The 19032-nt window shown below is 35.1% G+C and overlaps 1 protein-coding gene across 2 annotated transcripts in view; it reads left to right on the top strand.

Moving 5' to 3' along the window:
* Positions 1-18469, top strand: part of Ptr (Patched-related) — a 126085-nt gene extending 107616 nt beyond the window's left edge. Inside the window, exons 7-10 of one of the 2 annotated variants that reach the window (XM_067771480.1) lie at positions 745-908; positions 1010-1348; positions 11541-11854; positions 11922-18469. In XM_067771480.1, coding sequence (XP_067627581.1) covers positions 745-908; positions 1010-1348; positions 11541-11854; positions 11922-13835 — 2731 coding nt within the window. In that variant the 3' untranslated portion in view covers positions 13836-18469. Of the gene's footprint in view, positions 1-744; positions 909-1009; positions 1349-11540; positions 11855-11921 lie in introns of those variants that run through there. The other variant, XM_067771481.1, reaches the window with a different exon arrangement.
* Positions 18470-19032: the final 563 nt, after the last annotated feature.

Here is a 19032-nt window from a genome sequence, read left to right on the forward strand (position 1 = left end):
GCTCTTCTCTCTTAAGATATATGAGCCATTTTGTGAGTCTAATGTCGTAGGCTTTGCACATGATCTTAGAATTCTTGTAGCCCCGCGCTTTTGTCCACGCCTTGCCTGCTTGATGGATCATATGCAAATCCTGTCTTCTTTCGACTTCTCCCAAACGGATTGGGACGTCTATCGTCGACTCAGCGACTATTACACCCTCCTTTGCCAACTCATCGGCCTTTTCGTTACCTTCTAACCCAGTAAAGATGTATGGTCCAGCCTGTGCGAAGGTATTTTACTTAATCACGGCAGTTTCAAAATGATAATAAAAATAAAACTCATAATAGTGTTTATCAATACCGTTTAGGAACAGTTTAGTTGCCATAGAAAATACACAATATTCGTATTTTACCTTGTCACATCTAGTTTCATCATTATAACAGAAGACTGGGAACAGTTTACTCGCGATGCAAAAACCCACGAATCTTACTTAGTTAGATCATTCAAGTTAGTAATAATAGTAATAAGTATCATTAGCGCAAACTGGGAACAGTTTATTTGCGACACATAAAACTACGAATTTTACCTCGTTAGAGTAGACACGATAGCAAACGTATTAAACGTATATAATAAGTTCCTTCAGTACGAAAAAATACACTGGGAACAGTTCGTATAAACGGGTAAATTCAATAAACTTTTATTAAAATTAATAACAAATTTCTTTACACATTATATCTACAAATAATTAAAAAAAAATTTTTACAGTGTAATCACCTGCATGATGGGCGATGCTGTACGCTCAAAACCATTTCTTGGCCTATTGGGAAATATATCAGCGATCATGGCCACTTGCGCGGCCTTTGGTTTGGCTATGTATTGTGGCATTGAATTTATTGGTATAAATTTAGCGGCACCCTTTTTAATGATAGGTAATAGCGAGAGAAACAAGTTTGCATTACAAAAACAAATTCAGCTCTTAATAAAACTTACTTATTCTCTTTTCTTTCACTGGCTTACTCCTACTCTCAAGGCATTGGCATCGATGACACGTTCGTTATGTTGGCCGCTTGGCGGCGCACACCCGTCAAAATGCCAGTTCCCGAACGCATGGGTCATATGATGTCTGAGGCAGCAGTGTCCATTACAATTACATCACTCACTGATCTCTTCTCATTTTGGATTGGCATCATTAGTCCATTTCGTTCAGTGCAAATTTTTTGCACTTATTCAGTATTTGCGGTTGTTTTCACTTTCGTTTGGCATATTACTTTCTTTGCCGCCTGCATGGCAATATCGGGCTATAGGGAACGGCACAATTTGCACGCGATCTTCGGTTGTAAAGTGCAAGCGATGTCAGTGGCAATTAAAGGTGAGTTTTATAATTTTTTTTTCTGCTGAAATTTGTGTAGCAAATAAATTTGCAACGAGCATAAATTTTAACATGCTAGTCAATGTCTTAATATTGGATTTCTTTATTTATTATCAACTTTATTTTGTTTTGCTTGCGACTGTAGGCGTCTATCGAGTCATAATTTGGCTGCTCCAGTGCAAATTTTCACAATCTGCAAAAGCTGCATTGTAAATTCATTTGTTATATGAACTCGTTATTTATATGTATGTGTTTATGTACTTTACACATTTACCAAATATATTTATTTCCGTTCGTTTTCGCAGCACTAAATTGTCAAAACATGTTTTAAACATTTTCATAGTTCAATAAATGTTGCTTCGGTCTCTTTGGCTTTGTCTGCTGGCAACACTTCAATTTTTTTTTTTTTTTTTTGTATACCCAGTTGTTATTATTATAAGTAGTAAATGACACAACTAACAGCGTTAGAACAAAGTAAGTTCGGTACAAAAGTATAAATATATACAGCAAAATACGATTGTGAAAAAATTGAACAACAACAAGACGTGGCTTTGGTCGATTCTGTTTGAAAACCCATCGATCATGACAAGAGTGCTGGTTCGAAATTAACTCCCTAGCGAAAAGTTGTCTTTTTATCCATCCTAATGTCACGTTATCGCAATTTTTTCCTAAAAATTTAATAATAATTTTTAACGTACAGTTCCAACCCAACTTTGTCCAATTCCAGCCGCAGCTGAACAGAACTTTTTTTAAAGGCCCAAACAATAGGTGTGTTCTTTTACTCTCACTAGAAGTTTTTCGTAGGAGTATAAGCATTAAATTTTCTCTCTACTGTGCTCTAAAAAGCTCTTTCTCTAGAACTAAAGTACACGGTTGAAAGTTTAAGCCTGAATCTGATTTTTTTTTTTTTAATACATAGTAATACAAGTTTTGCACGCTGTAATTTGACAGCTGAGTATGTAATGTTCGGTTACATCCGAACTTAGCCTTTCTTACTTCTTATTTATTACAATTTTTTTTTTGAATTATCGGTTTCTTTGCTTTTAATTTTTTTCATTTCCTTTGGTAATTTTTGAGCATTTATCGCATACTGTCCATATATGTTTATCTGATTTTATTTATTTTATAATTTTATTTATTACATTCGCTTTGGGCAACCTGAATTGAAGTATGTAGTGGTTTTTTGCGGCTTATGCCATTTGATTTCAAAAGTCTACACGGTTTATTGCTACAGTCTTCTGTTTCTTGGACTTTGCTTTTATTGAACTTTGATTTTGCAATTTTTTTTGTCTTTGGACTTGATTGTTGATTTTGCATGCATATTGGCTTATTTACAAAGTTTAGACACATTCAAGGTGTAACGTATAAAGCATGACAGGTTGAGGCCGACATTTTTTACTCATTATTTGAATATGACTATATTTTAGAAATACAATTTTTTACAACGAATAACAATAATTCATAAAGGTTTATATAAAAGACAAAAACCAAAGTGTTTTCTTGCTCTTCTATGCGTTTCGATGTGTTTCCTACATCTCCATCGGGGATTCTCTTTTACATATTTTAATAAACCATAAACAAAAACAAACATTAAAAAGTTATTAATAACTAACACTTATTATGTATGTATACAGAACTCGAACCCGCATTCATTCATCATCAACCAATATACCCCGTCCAAACACACTTTACTAAGCGCACCGTAAAAAGCTTGAATGTTGCAATAACACTTCTTGTTTGCTGTTTTTCTGTTTGCTATGCCACGGCTAATTACAACACATGGCAACAAGTGCGCCAGTAGCGCTAAACCGACAGTTGATTGAGTGATTGTGGCCATTGTAGGATTTTGTGTTAGTTTTTTTTTTTTTCAGTCACTCTTTAATTAAATTTGTTTCTGGTCACAGGTGAAAACTAAAACTTTACGGTATTTTGCATGGCGTTTTGTTAAAAAAAATTTCCATGCGTATTATGCAAATAATAATTTTTTCAACAAATATTTGTGGGTTAAATTTAACAAATTTTCTGTTTCTACTCCGCTAAAAATGTGTGCCTAGATTTAAAACGGTTAATCGGCTTAAGGCATATTTTAAACTTTTTTGGCTTTAGTTTCATCATCATCTTCCTCAACTCCTATTGGAGCATAGGGCCTCGACCACCGACTTAAATCTTATTCTGTTAGGTGCAGTTCTTGTGATATCACTCCACGTGTATCCTGCATCTTCGAGTTCTTTATACACAGTTCTGCGCCAAGTTTTCGCAGGTGCACCAAGTCGTCGGCTTCCTTGTGGATTCCATCACAAGGAATCTTAGGGATTCGGCGCAGACATTTATTAATAAAAACTTGTAGACGTTTCTGAATTAAAGTTGAGCTTTTCCACGTCTCTCAAGCATAAAACAGTACTGATTTAATATTCGAATTAAATAGTCGAAGCTTCGTTTTTAAAGATATTTGACTGGACCTCCACACGTTTGTCAGTTGCCCAAAAGCCATTCTTGCTTTGTTTATGCGAGACTGAACGTCCTCATCTGCACCGCTTTTATTTGAGACAATACTACCAAGATAAACAACGGACTCTACACCTTCGATTTCATTTTCGTCAGCCATAAGCATTAATGGCCTTGATGAAATACTTTAGTAGGATTTAGTTTAAAACTTCTAAATTTATTATTGCCTTACAATAATTCTTAAATACCAAAGGTTTTAAAATAAAACCAAAAGGTTTAAATTTGCTGCCGAAAATTTAAAAAATAGAAACATAAATGATCTTTTGTTTAATTTCATTTGTGATAGTTGTAGAGGTTTGTTGTTTTTGTGCTGGTCTCGATGCTTTTACTGCATGGTTCAGTCATTTTTCAAAATGGTCATAGGGTCAAATTTACTTAAATGGACATAAAGTCAAATTTAAAAAGGTCAAAATTAACTGACCTTATAACTCTCTGAAGTGATCAAAAGATTAATTGACTTTATTACCATTTGAAGGGCTCATAAGGTCAATTGAGCTAATGACCCTTGACCTTATGTCACTCAACCAGAGAATAAGGCTCCGAGAGAGCTATGTAGTTGCTTTTCGCTGCTACTAGGAAAACATCGGGAAGAGTTATTTTACTACACAAGGTGTATAAAAGCAGCTACACTCCTTTGGGATTCTAGTCTTAGGGAACGCCCTGGCATATCCAAAATGGCTTTAGGGTTGTGCTTTGTACAACGGACACTTCGGGATAGAGATCTTGGATACTTATTTGGCATGTCTTAATTTAATTTAAACGTGTGCTTTGTACAACGGGTTAAAGGTTAATTAGAGATCTTGAACAATTTTTTGAGGTACTGATCTCATAAAACGGCCTGTATATTATCAGAACTGCTTTAAGATATCTGCTTTGTACAGAAGACATCTCTTGTTAGAGATCTTGATAAAATATCTAGTTTATGTTTCAGAGTTGTTCAGAAAGTAACCTGTCTGGAGCTCAATGTAAGCTGCAAATTCAGATTATGTCTTCTAAGTGGTAGTCATGACGATTAAAATCACGGATTCCATACACACAATTCAGTGCACTTAGGGTTAAATAATATGAAGTAAATATCATATTTAGTAACCCAAGAAGCTACAAAAGCCGTGAGCTCAACATTTGTGTGACCCAGCGTGTTCTGGGAGTATCTTGAGATATCTTGCTCTTGATCATACTCAACTTTTTAGAATAAAAATTATGCTATTATCGAGAAAGTATGGAAATCTCTTGGTCATTATGGATACAAGGCAGCCCAAAATAGAGAGCGGTTGAGAATAAGGAGTTCCAGAGTCCGTTCGTTGCACATATAGGCCCTTAGCGTGGTCTGTGAATGCTTGATCTCACTCTCAGTTGCTCGAAATCAGTTTATGATAAATATCATCTGGATACAAAGACACATCAACATCACCCACTTCCAAGCAAATTGCTTACTTCTTGTAACCTGAAAGAGCCAATCAATAGAGAACTCGGAGCTCTGAAGTTCTGTTGTGGGCTATTTATAGGCCCTGAGTATATTCTGCGAATAACTGCCCTCGCTATTGATCGCGCGGTACTATTTTAGGATGAACATTATCTTAATCGCTGAACATCACTGCATTACAGGCAACTGCTAAGCAAATCTCGTTACTTGTGATCCAAATGTGGCACACTGTAAACATTTTGGGATTCCGGAGCTATGTTAGTGATTAGCAGGGAACGGATTTTAAGGACCTAAAAAATCTCTAAAAAAGGCAAAATAAAGTAGGAAAAAGGCAGAAAAAGGCACAAAAAACAAACAAAGGGCAATTAAAAGGCAAACAATTTATAAATATATTTTGCTCATTTATTTTTAAAAAGAAAAAAATTGCTTTACTTAGAATTTATAACGAAAACGAAAAAACAAAAATATTTAGTTTCATTACATGAAGTTTTGTACTTTGATTTGAATTTGATTTGAATCGAGTTTTTAAACATAAAAACTTAACTCTTTAAAGTTGTAGTAACATTGCACCACAAGATGCATCTTAAAGTTTGCGGGTAGCATTTTCATTCGATTATCGCGAAGAAATGCCTTGAAAGTACTAAAAGTACGCTCGACCTGAGCTGATACAAGTGGTGCCCAATTTAAATATGGAACCGTGCAAGCTTCCAAATTATTAGGGACTAGGGCGTTCTCCTCGCCTTTTAATATTTTATCAACCGTCCTAATTGTCTCCAAACCTACGTTGGCTGTAAAAACGGCATGGAATTTTTCCAAAACCACTTTGGAAGTGGTTCCGCGCGCTTCTGAAAGCCGCCTCTGAATATTATCTAAAATATTTAATACTTCGCCAATGGGGGCTCCTAAGAATTTATATGTAAGTAAATAATTTTTTTAGCAAACAATGTTTAAACAATCTGTTTTCTGAAGTCTTTCGAAACCCTTTTCTTCCAAAATAAATCCAAAATTATGTTTATGTATATTAAATTTTCCAGAATAGTTGCTTTGTTCAACAATTGTTTTTCGAAAGTGACACATGCCGCGTCATCTACTAAGTGGTCAACTATTCTCTTTATAGAATCAAAGTTGTCGACATAATACACAACTGCAACTAATCACGTACCCCATCGAGTAATCACCTGCATAAAATAATACTATAATAGTTACAAGCAATAAAAAATAATAAATTTTTTTGATGTACCGGGCGAGGGGTACAGTACAGGGGGGAGGTAGAGCTGGTTCCATTTCTTTTAAAATTGCCACCCTTATTGGGCTTTTTAGAAACACTTTCTTTAAGTTTGAAACTAAGGCGTCAACATCAGAGTACCTTGTGCTTATTGATTCGCAGACCCGGTGTACACCATACGCGACGCAAGTTATGTGAATCATATTGGGGTAAAGTAGTTTTAACAACGACGCACTCTTCTTCACCTTTTCGCGTTGGAGTCCTTCTGGCCATAGGATGTGCATAGAATCGTCAAAAAGTGTTGCAATTGTTGACGAGTTCACCTTTTCCAACACCACCACGGTCAATAGATAACCTCGTCCGCTTTCATGCAATGGCCCAACAATAACATTGGTTACATTCCGACCAGCTTTGTCCGTAGTTTCGTCGATGGACACAAAGATGCGGATGCACGTACAGAATCTGGCAAATCGTTTTGAATAAAACAGCTGTCAAGTTAGAGTTTTAGCAAACTTCGTGGATTTGGCAATAAGTTTGGTACGCAACAGGGTGACATGAGGAGTATAAAATTATTATTTGCTGAAGTATTTCATGTGAATACATTGCAAGATAAAAATTTCTTAACACCAGTTTTATATACAATGCTATTTAAAATACGAGCTCTTGAAAATTTGAAAATAGAAAAAAGGCAAAAAAAGGCAAACCGAAATGAGTATATCCGGGATCAGGTAAAGCTAATTCGCTGTAATTTTTAATCAAAACCACAATACCTGGTTCCACAGAAAAAAAGGCAATTTCCATAGAATCCGTTCCCTGGTGATTATATAGGCATTGACTGTGGTATGAGAATTCATAAAACTCGCTTGATCTGAATGTTTATTTGGGTACTCAAAAAAGCTGCCTTTAAAGAATACGAAGTTCTGGTGTCAAATTTTTGGGTATAGAGGTTTGTGTGGTCTGCTAATGCCTGATCTGCTAACGATCGGCCATCTGTCAAAGGAATCTCTTTTGTGTGCATGTCACTTTCAATCTATTAAAGGATACAAATATACACCTAGAATGTCGTATGAGAATGTTATAACTTGCTCTCTATAGCCGCGAACTATTTTAAAATAAATATTATCAGAGTACCGGAGCTTGGCAATACCAAGACAACAATCAAGCGAATGTGGTACTTTTAAGCCAGATGTTAGAAATTGTAAGCAGCTCAGAAATTCTACAGTGCAGATGGTATATGTTGCATAGTAGCAATACTCTTCTGCCCTTATATTGGTGGTAGACTTGAGATTAATTAGTTCAATAAGCTGATTTTAGCTCCGGTCATTGGGCTTAATCCAACTCAACATACCGCAATGCTCCTTCTTCATAAACACGCTGCAGCTGCATGGGTTAATATGAGGTAGAACAGCTGGTCACATCTGCTTAACTTTGCAATATTTGTCTGTACTTGGCATGGTATCTCGAGCTCAGCTTCCTCGAAGTTACAAACTAGTTAGTCGACGTGAGGGTTATTTATACAGCTCTAAAAGATTGATAAAATTTTCTGAAATTTTTTTTCTTTCTTTGATAAAGTTTCTAAATTTTCGACAGTTTTTGATGCTGGTTTAACCCATTATCGCCCTTTTAAGCCAGTTGAAATTGCTTGTAATTCACAATATTGTAGAGAGTAACTGGAATAACTTCCATAACTTCAATGACAACCAATTAGCGCAGATCATTATGGTGTTCTTAAAATAGTAAGGGTTAGATATATTTCTCTTCAAATTTTGTATTGCCATATTTTATAGTATAAGAAATTTAATCACCTATAGCTTTTACAATAACATACGACATACTTTTCTAATGATCTTCAAGTGATCGTGACTCACTATCTCATTCAATTTAGGATCGCGGACACTGACCAGACAACCCATTTCTTTTCATTTACTCTTTCATATTGCAGCATAAACACAAAATCATCATAGAATTCCACTTACTTAACCTCTCAGCACAATAAACTTGTTTGACGATCGCAAACAATACCAAAGGCTAGAGATCTTGAAAGTCCAACATTAAGCGATCTATGAACAGAGCGCACATATTCTTTCAATTATTTTTCATTTAAAGGAGAAAAGTAGTAGAGTTTACTTGTGGCTTACTACACCTGTGCAACGAAATAGAAAAAAAATTTCAACAAAAACAAGTAGTTAATAATGTTATTAGAGCAAACATGATTGGCGCATTACAAATTGCGTTTATGTGATCGATGCAATGAAAAAAAAGACGTAGAGCTTGCTGAACTCAATGCAACAAACGCATACTACTTCTAGGTCAATGTTAGCTATGGTAGAACAAAACAAAAAAAAAGAATTTTATTAAATTATGTCTAAGAAAATTGCAAGAATTATTTTAAATGCAGAAATTGTATTAAACTGCGAATAAGATTGTGTTGTTTAGTGTACACAAAGTTGTGTAACTTTTTGATTGATTCCTCAGGTTTATATCTGCACTTTTATAAATTTACTAGCTTTACCCGGCGTACGTTGTAACGCACGAGATCGAATGAATGTTGCGTTATTTTTTCTATTTCGTTTGTTGATAATTTAGTTTATTGTTCTGTAAATTGAATTGAATTTTGTACGCATATTTGGTGAAATTTTCGTTTAAAACATTTTATTATTGTATCTTATTGTAATGCTGGTGGGTACACAATATTTTCGATCTTTTCGTTCGGTGCAAAGATAAAGTAATTCTTTGGCGTTCCAACTCTAGAGCAAGCAACATATAGCTGGCCATGGGAAAAGCACGGCCTCTCTATATTTAATCCTGTAAGCGATTGTCCTTGTGACTTGTTCATTGTAATAGCAAAAGCAAGCCGTACAGGAAACTGTAAGTGCTTAAAATCGAATGGAAAATCTGTAGGAATCATTGGGATACGTGGTATGAGCACATCTTTACTTTTGCTTTTACCGCTGAGGATTGTTGCTTCGATTACATTCGGCAATAATTTCTTAACGCAAAGTCTGGTTCCATTGCACAATTCGATCGATTTATATTTCGTCGCTTTACCAAGAATTTGGTTTTGAATGCGATCATTGATTTTGTTAACATGATCATTTTTTGGGAGCTAAGATTGCTCGTTCGCATAGCCAAAAAAAATTTTAAATTTAAAATTCTTAATTCTGAAATATCAAAACCCTTCGTCTTGATCGAAGGAACCTATAGCCAAAATTTTGTGATGATTGAAGCGTGAGAAATACGTTTCCATAGGGAACACACACACAGAATTTGATTTTTATAGAAATGTAGATAGACTGAAGCTAAAAATTTTTTTTTAACGGCGGAAGATTACTAAACTTTCAAAAGGAATAACAGCCAAACTAAACAATGCAGTCAGACTTTAGGTGTTAAAATAACCTAAGTTTGCACGGCAGCCATAGTTTTGAAGAATTCCATTTGTAGGGAAGGTGCCACGCCCCTTTTTTCTCAAATTCATATTTTACTGGAGGTGTTAGGACATAACGTCATATAGCTCCTTACCAATTTTCATTATCCTACCATTACTACATCCAGAGATATGCAGTATGATACATACCATTTGTGTGGGAGGTGCAACGCCCCCATTTTCCCAATTCCACATTTTCATAGTGGTGTTAGGGATTGACCCCATATAACTCCTTACTGAATTTCAATGTTCTAGCATGTATACCTTCAGAGTTATGCAGTACCAAAAATTCCATTTGTATGGAAGGTGCCACGCCCCTTTTATATATCGAAATTATTTTTAGCCTAAAACCTTCGTGTCGATCGATGGAAACTATAGCCAAAATTTGGTGATGAATGAAGTGAGGGAAATACGTTTCTATAGCGAACACACACACACACAGAATTTGATTTTTATAGAAATGTAGATAGACTGAAGTTAACAAGTGTTTTTAACGACGGCAGATTACTAAACGTCCAAGAGGAATAACAGCCAAACTCAACAATGCAGTCAAAGTTTAGTTATTAAAATAACCTAAGTTTGTACGGCAGCCATAGTTCTGAAAAATCCCATTTGTAGGGAAGTTACCACGCCCTTTTTTCCCGATTCCACATTTTAATGGAGGTGTTGGGACTTAACGTCATATAGCTCCTTACCATTTTTCATTGTTCTACCATTACTACATCCAGAGATATGCAGTATGATATATTCCATTTGTATGGGAGGTGCCACGCCCCCTTTTTCCAAATTCCGCATTTTCTTGGTGGTGTTAGGGATTGACCTCATATAACTCCCTACTGAGTTTCATTGTTCTGGCATGTATACCTTCAAAGTTATGCAGTACCAAAGATTTTATTTGTATGGGAGGTGCCACGCCCCTTTTATATATCGAAATTATTTTAATCCTAAAATCTTCGTGTCGATCGATGGAACCTATAGCCAAAATTTGGTGATGATTGAAGTGTGGGAAATACGTTTCCAGAGCGAACACACACACACACACACAGAATTTGATTTTTATATATATTGACTAGCATATCTGGCAGACGTTTTTTACCAGAAAAACTGTTCTTCTTCCCATCGTACCATTCTCTTCCACCCTCTCTTTATTTACCCTTCATTTCATGCTCCTATTCCTGACCTTTTCGCTTTCCCTCCCAGTTACAGTATCAATACTACTTCCACTTTAGCTCCGAGTCCCACTTACACTACCACTACCACCACCATTACCAGTACCACCACAACTACCACTACCACTACCAATACCACTATCACTACCACTACCACTGTCACTACGTCTACCATACCACTACAACTATAACTCCCACTCACTCAAATACTCCCACTCCCACTACTACGGCCTACACACACTTTTACTCATGTTCGTACTCCTACTCTCACACCCACTGCTACTCCTACTCCCACTCGCACTCCCATTCCCTCTCTCACTACCGCTACCACTCTTAGTCCAACAATCACTCCTACTCCCACTCCACTTCTGCTCCCACTCCAACACTCTGCCCAACTATTTATAGCTAACTCTTTTTCTTTAATTTCTCCTATTTTTAATCCGCAGAAAAACGCAACTTCCTCTACAAAGCCATTATGGCCGGTGGCATTAACCGTGATGATCCCGATAATCCAATCGATAATAAAGATCACATGTTCATGGCCTTCTTCAAAGATTATCTAGCAGCTGTGATCAATAATAAGTGGTGTAAAATATTTATTATACTCATCTTCGCAACATATTTAGCTGGCGCTTGCTATGGAGTTACACAAATCAAAGAAGGCTTGGAACGGCGTAAATTATCAAAGGCGGACTCATATTCAGTGGAGTTTTTTGATCGTGAGGATGAGTATTATCGCGAATTTCCATATCGAATGCAGGTAAGAGAGACGTGCACTCTTTATTTTCTTTAATTTTCTTTCAATGTTATCTTACTCTCACATACAGGTCATCATAACAGGCGATCTAAACTATTCCGATCCCATGGTACAAGATCAAATTGAAGAACTAACGCGCACACTTGAGAATACTTCATATGTTACCTCATCACTCTATACCGAATCATGGATACGTTCTTTTCGTTCGTTTGTTGATCGGAACAATGATTATTTGAATATCTCAATTGATGATGAGCAATCTTTTATTGATGCTGTGAAAGAACATTGGCTATTCCCTGGTAATCCCTTCTCACTCGATGTTAAATTTAATGAGAATGAGACGCGCATTATTGCTTCACGTTTTCTCATACAAGCTGTAAATATCACCGATACAAATCATGAAAAGGAAATGGTACGCGATTTGCGTAAGATTTGCAAAGAGTCACCGCTGAATGCCTCAATATTTCATCCTTACTTTGTGTTCTTCGATCAATTCGAGCTGGTGCGTCCGACTTCGTTGCAATCGATGATCGTTGGCGCGATTATTATGATGATCATCTCTTTCATATTCATACCGAATATTCTATGCTCGCTGTGGGTCGCATTTTCGATCATATCAATTGAGTTGGGCGTAGCTGGTTATATGGCTCTGTGGGATGTGAATCTGGATTCTATATCTATGATTAATCTTATTATGTGTATTGGCTTCTCGGTGGACTTCACTGCGCATATTTGCTACACTTATATGTCATCGAAGAAACGTAGTCCAAAAGCGCGCGTACGTGAGGCGCTACACTCGCTTGGTCTGCCAATTTTACAGGGTTCAAGCTCTACAATACTTGGCATAATCGCTTTACTGCTCGCACAATCATATATTTTTCTCGTTTTCTTCAAAATGGTTTTCCTGGTGATATTCTTTGGTGCGATGCATGGTCTCTTCTTACTACCAGTGCTTTTGTCACTCTTCGGTCCGGGCTCATGGCAAACTTGGTCTGGCACTGATTTGGGTGATGACAATGATGAGATCTCTGATATAGAAAGTCCAATGAAATTGTCCAGTATGGATAAGTTGAACTCATACTACTTACAACAGCACACCCCTTTAGGGCTAGTCGCACCTTATGGCAAAGGTAAAGGCTTTCTCGGTGCACCCTACAAAGCTTACGGCGACGAAAAAGATTTAGGTATCGGCACATCGGGTGAAGATTCATCTGAGTCCAGTTCAAGTCGTTCACAGCGTCGTCAAGCATTAGAAGATGAGCACACACGACGCCGCTACGAAGAGGGTTGGCGTCGCTCATCTTATACAAATCTCTACACCAACTCACCATCAGAATTTCAACCACACAATGAACTCTATACTGGACCACAAGTGACGGCACAAGAGTGGCGCGTACGTCTTGACGATGAGCAGAAAGTGTCACGTAAGCTAAGCAGTTTGGGCTTGAGAGCATATGATAATTACGCTGCAGATTTCATGCATATGCAACGGCGTCAATCAGCGCACGGTGATGATGTGATCGATATGCCAGTAGTGACGCGCGCTGCTGCTGCTTCTGCGGTTTGCTATACTCCACCCTCTTCGTTAGATGAACGTTCTCGTCGCAAATATCGTTCGGCAGTATTACATAGCGCCGCTAGTGGGGATGAGAGTAATTACCATCAAAAGTTTAGCGCTGCGCCATCGAATGCCGCTGCGAAACGTTATCATCGCCGCCGCTCTTCAGAAGACTCAACACGCCATTACCAACGTTGGCCGCCATCAAATATTGAAGAACGATGTGCACGTCGTTATGCCATCAATGCACGTGATGATGCTACAGCTTACGTGCCGTCGCATATAAATTATTCCAACAATGCCGCCAACTCAAAGGCCTACCGCCCACATCCGCCAGTACGCTCTTCGTCACATCATAATTTATTTTATCCAAATGGTATACAACATCCGCCGACTTATCAATTTGGCGGTTACTATTACAAATGATAAAGTTGTGATTGAAGGAGAGCCTGCGATAATACGTGAAGAAAATTAACTATGCATTTGCTGAGATGTTTCTGCAATCGCGTGAAAACAACGCAGTTATAGCGCGAGAGAAAATGCGAAAAAGCGAAAATATCGCCAAAGCTGTGGACAGCATGAATGCAAACGCATACATAGCCAAGTCTCAAACATAAAATGCACGTTATTGAACTATGCACTTTAATGCGAGTATAGTATAATAATATGTATAATTTTACTGTTAACAACTTAGTAATTAGTTTAAGGCGAATTCAGTTGTTGTTATTCCAAGAGCTGATTGCTTATTCTTGATTATTTTCCATAAAACGCCTTGTACAATAATATGTCAGTTAGTCGAAATCAATGAACATTCTCTTTTGACTTGGCATTCTTCTGCACAGCGAATTGGTTGAATTCGCTTTGCCAACACCTTCTATGAATTCGCCTTGAGTTAGTTTTATACACACACAAAAATTAAACAACACTCAAAAAAATCTCCTAGAAATGTTTTTTTGAGTGTAGTATATATATAAATGCTAGATAAAGAAATTATAGATTAGTTTTTATCTTAATTAAAGTGAAAACTTTTTAATTTTAAGCAAATAAACTTATTCTACATATTTTATATCCTAAGCGCTTTTGGAGAAATCGCCCAGTCATATTAAAGTTTCAGCTCGGAAGAAACGTTTTAAAGAAGTAAACTCAAATTATCTCAAAAATTTTCGTTACAAATGTTTTAATCGCTATTATAAGCACTAAACCTTCCCAATCTTCCTAACCAACTGTATTATGATTACTACTGTCTGCATCTCCCTCAAAATAAAGGCCATCTTATTAACCTTGACTCATTAAAAAATATCAATCCCGATCCAGGTACTTGCGCTCCATTGCAAAATGGTCCCGAAAACAATTGCGAAATATTCCAGAAATAAACTCGAAATGGTCGCCAAATATAATGTAAAAAACCCAAATGTAGAAATAATCCCTTAATTGTCCCGATATTTATATTAATATTAATTTTAATTTTAAACCAACGATAATTTTAAACCAATCCCAAAATATTCTGATATTATTTTGAAAATAATATAACAACACTAAGAAAACAATCATGCATTTACCAAAGCTGTCAAATAATAGTTCAGATATGAATCCGAAAATAATTTTGAAATGCTATAGAAAGGAGATTGTATTCTCTCTGTTCTCTCTTTAAATATAGACCTGAGCAACTTTCGAATATGTTTATAAAGCAGGTCTCAAACGAGAACTCCCAATGTCGGCTTTAACCATAAGACAATTTGTTTGTCATATCTAAACCTGTTTACGAGATATAGGCCGAAATGTGACCTAGGGGTAACCCTGAATGTGTTTCTATGATATATGAGTATCAAACGAATGTTATTGACGGTGGCGTTAAAATAAGATGGTTTTTATTTCAATATTGTAACTAATTTTGGGGAATTCCTGATAATTATGCGCCTTCTGCTAACGTTCGATTCGCTGAACTGTCGAATAAATAACTCCAATATTTAGTATTGCAAAATGGTCTTCATTTAGACTACTTTGGGGGTAGTACAATTATACTTCACTATCATGTACTTCACAAAAGTGTGTTTAAATAGAACTGATTAGTTATTCATCAGCTTGCGCTCCTTTTATACTCTCTGTTGCCTCGTACGCATATTTCTCCTGAGGTCTAAACTTTTCACGAACATGGAACAGTTGTATCACATACTTGGTTACTTAGCTATATGCGTGTGTATGTGTGACTAAAAACTTCTGCTCTTAGCTGATGACTACATATGTGTATGTGAGATATTGTACTTCGTCGCCTGCTATGAACCTGTGTAAATGGATTACTTTGATGTGTTCATGTACACAATTGTGGCTGCTTACTTTATTGTTGTTGTGCATTTATTTACTAACAGCATAGTGACGCTAACATTCGCCACAATATCTTACTCTAATTAAAAGATCTAAATGTGACCCAGGGGTATCGTTGCAAAGTGTTTTCACAATATAAGCACTAATCGAAAGGTATGAGCAAATGGTTGTTTATAGTGCAATATCACATTTTTGAGATAAACTACATACCGTTGAGTGACCACTTAACACTCCAGTACATAGGTGGCGTTGGGGTAGACATGGTCTGAAAAACGTATTTTCACATCGATTTCGAGAATTTCTGGAAGGGCGTAACTTGGAAACAAAGAAGATAGTCTTATTAATAAGAAAAAAAATCAATCACTACTACCCCTCTGCAGTGGTTTGGCAAGCACTCCGATTACATTTCTGTAATGAAAATTTAAAATGTACCACGACTTAAATTGAAAGAGAAGCCCACCCTAAAATCTCCTAGGAGGTACATGTGTTTTTTTTTTATTAAAAAATTTTAAGTTCCAAGCGTTTGAAGAGGGGTAAAATCTAGTGCTTAAATAGTTTTTTTTTAATTTTTCTTGGGAGTACATAAATATTGTGGCGAATATTAGCATTTCTATACATCATTATGATACTACTAAATAAACGCACAACAATAAAGCAAGCAGACACACTTATGCACATGAACACATCAAAGCAAGCAGCCACACATACACATAATCAGCAGCTTGAAGAAAGAGAAACAATCACACATCACTTTATCATCAGCTAAGAGCAGAAGTTACTACTCCCACATACACACGCATATAGCTAAATAACCAAGTATGAGATACCACTGTTCCAGAAGGCATATTCATGAAAAGTTTAGACCTTAGGAGAAATATGCGAACCAGATAACGGAGAGTATAAAAGCAGTGCAAGCTGAGGATAAATTAATCAGTTTGATTTAAACAGGTTTTAGTGAAGTACGCGATAATTGAAATACTACCCCCAAACTAATCTAAATAAAGAACGCTTTATTATACTGAATATTTGAGTTATTTATTCGACAGTTCAGCGATTCGAACGTTAACAGAAGGCAAATAAAAATCAGGAATTTCGCAAAATTCGTTACAATATTTATTTCCATAAAAATAGATTTTTTTTTTATTTATATTTACTAGCATATACAATTTCTTCCGAGCTGGTAATTGCATTAAGAACGTTTGCCTAATGTAATTTCTATCAATACATAATTTTGTAATCATTTTTATTTATAAAATTTTATGTTTTTATAATTAATTATTATTATAATTTTTTTTTTTTTTTTTTGTAACTTATTTTACACTTATTAATGTTGAAAATACTTTTTAACGAAATTTGATTTTGTGTTTGCTTTTTTTTATTTCTTAATTTTTTTTTTACTTTTTATTGATGAATATTCATAATTTTATATTTTTGCTCCTAAATATTTTATTTATTGTATGGAAAAACAATAAATATATACTTTAGTCTTTTTATTTAAATTATAAGCATAAATATGTTATTTAAGACTTTTAGAAAAATATTTAAATGAACGACTTTATATTGAACATTTTGACAACTGATTTTCGAAAATACTGGGCTTTTCTTTTTTAAAAACAATAAATGTAATTTGGATATATGTGGGGTATTCACTTTAACTCGTTATGAACTTTTCTGCTGAGAAATTATTTCCCAACAGTGTATGCTGTTTTTATAAACTGTGTTAAACCTATAACCACATAAGCAGATAAGCTGATAGTCAGAGTAAAGTGAATACCCCAATAGTTTTTTATGAACTTTACAACATATGTATTTTTGATACTTTTATTATTTTATTATATTATTTAGAAAAAACACCAAAATTTAATATACAGCAGCGAACAGAAAAGTAGGTGTCAACTTTTGTATATTTGGTCAACTAATTTATTTTTGGTATTTTAAGAAAAAACAAACTAATCCAAAACGTTTTGGAGAAAATTCTAGAAAATCCAAAATTTTTTAAAATTGTGTACATAAAATTTTGGAGTTCTCTAATTGTTTTGAGTTTGCAGTTTTGTAGCCAAATCAATTTTAGTCCCACAAAGAGCAAGTTATAGGTCTCTCAAAAATCGCATTTATTTATGAAACATTTTTTTTCCGAAGAATGTTTTAAACTCTCCGCCATACAAAGTGTGAACAATTTTTTTTTATATGGCAGAAAATCTGAAACACCAAATAAAAAGTTCGAAGTTTTCATGCAATTTTTTCGAAAACGTTTTTAAGATTGATTTGAATAATTTCAGTTTCAAAATTGATAGAGGTTTTTTTCTTAACATATCGAAAATAAAAAGAGTAATTTTAAAAATTTGCCACTGCTATTTTTCTTTTCACTGCTGTGTAATATGCCCTCACAAGAATTAAGTGCCTGTCTTTTGGAATTTAGTTTGGATTCACTTTGCTGCACAAACACAATCTTATATCAAATTGTTTAATCTATTGATATAACATCTCAAGTGCCTTTCTAAATTGTTAGCATTTACAATTCCTTAATACTGAAAAATACTCTTTTTCATATGAATATTAAATACACATTCGCAATTATTTATAAAAAAAATTTATAATTTGAACATACCATATTTCAGCATATCATACCATAACTAAGTATACTACGTATATTCTTAACTGTATGATAGTAATTTAAATATTAAGTTTTAATTTAGAATAAGTATACATTTGATTTTAGAATAAATTAAATTTTTATTTTTAAAGAACTTATCTGAGTTTGTTATTTGCTTATGAGAAATTATGGTGGAAAATTTCCAATGCAATGTAACTTGTCCTGCAATATCTAAGGATGATTCGCTTTGTCTTGCAAACGGTGCACGAATTGTAAAGTCAGAACAACAAAATACGCACAAAAGTTTTGCAATACGTGCAATTTCCCTGCAAAAATCGCGAGTACCCCATGCAGGGCCGTAGAGAGAAAATCCGGGCCCGGGACTAAACAATTTAGGGGCCCCCTATAAAAAATCCACTAATACATTTGATTAACTTGAATTAATGACGTTTCATTCATGAATCATTATTGATGGAGTACATCAAAAAAAAATGTTTGCCACATCAACTAAATGATTTTTGGACTAAGAGCTGACAATAAAATTAACATAGAATATTTACTATTTATTTTATTTTATTGTAACGTAGAAATAAAATTATCTTTTAACAGCCACATAATATTCCAAATAATATTTTCTAGTTATTTGGTAACATTTTAATACATTTCTGATAAATTTATTGATGATTATAAATTTTAATTATTCAATAT

Source organism: Eurosta solidaginis, chromosome 3 (assembly GCF_040869045.1).
Source record: "Eurosta solidaginis isolate ZX-2024a chromosome 3, ASM4086904v1, whole genome shotgun sequence".
Taxonomy (NCBI): domain Eukaryota; kingdom Metazoa; phylum Arthropoda; class Insecta; order Diptera; family Tephritidae; genus Eurosta; species Eurosta solidaginis.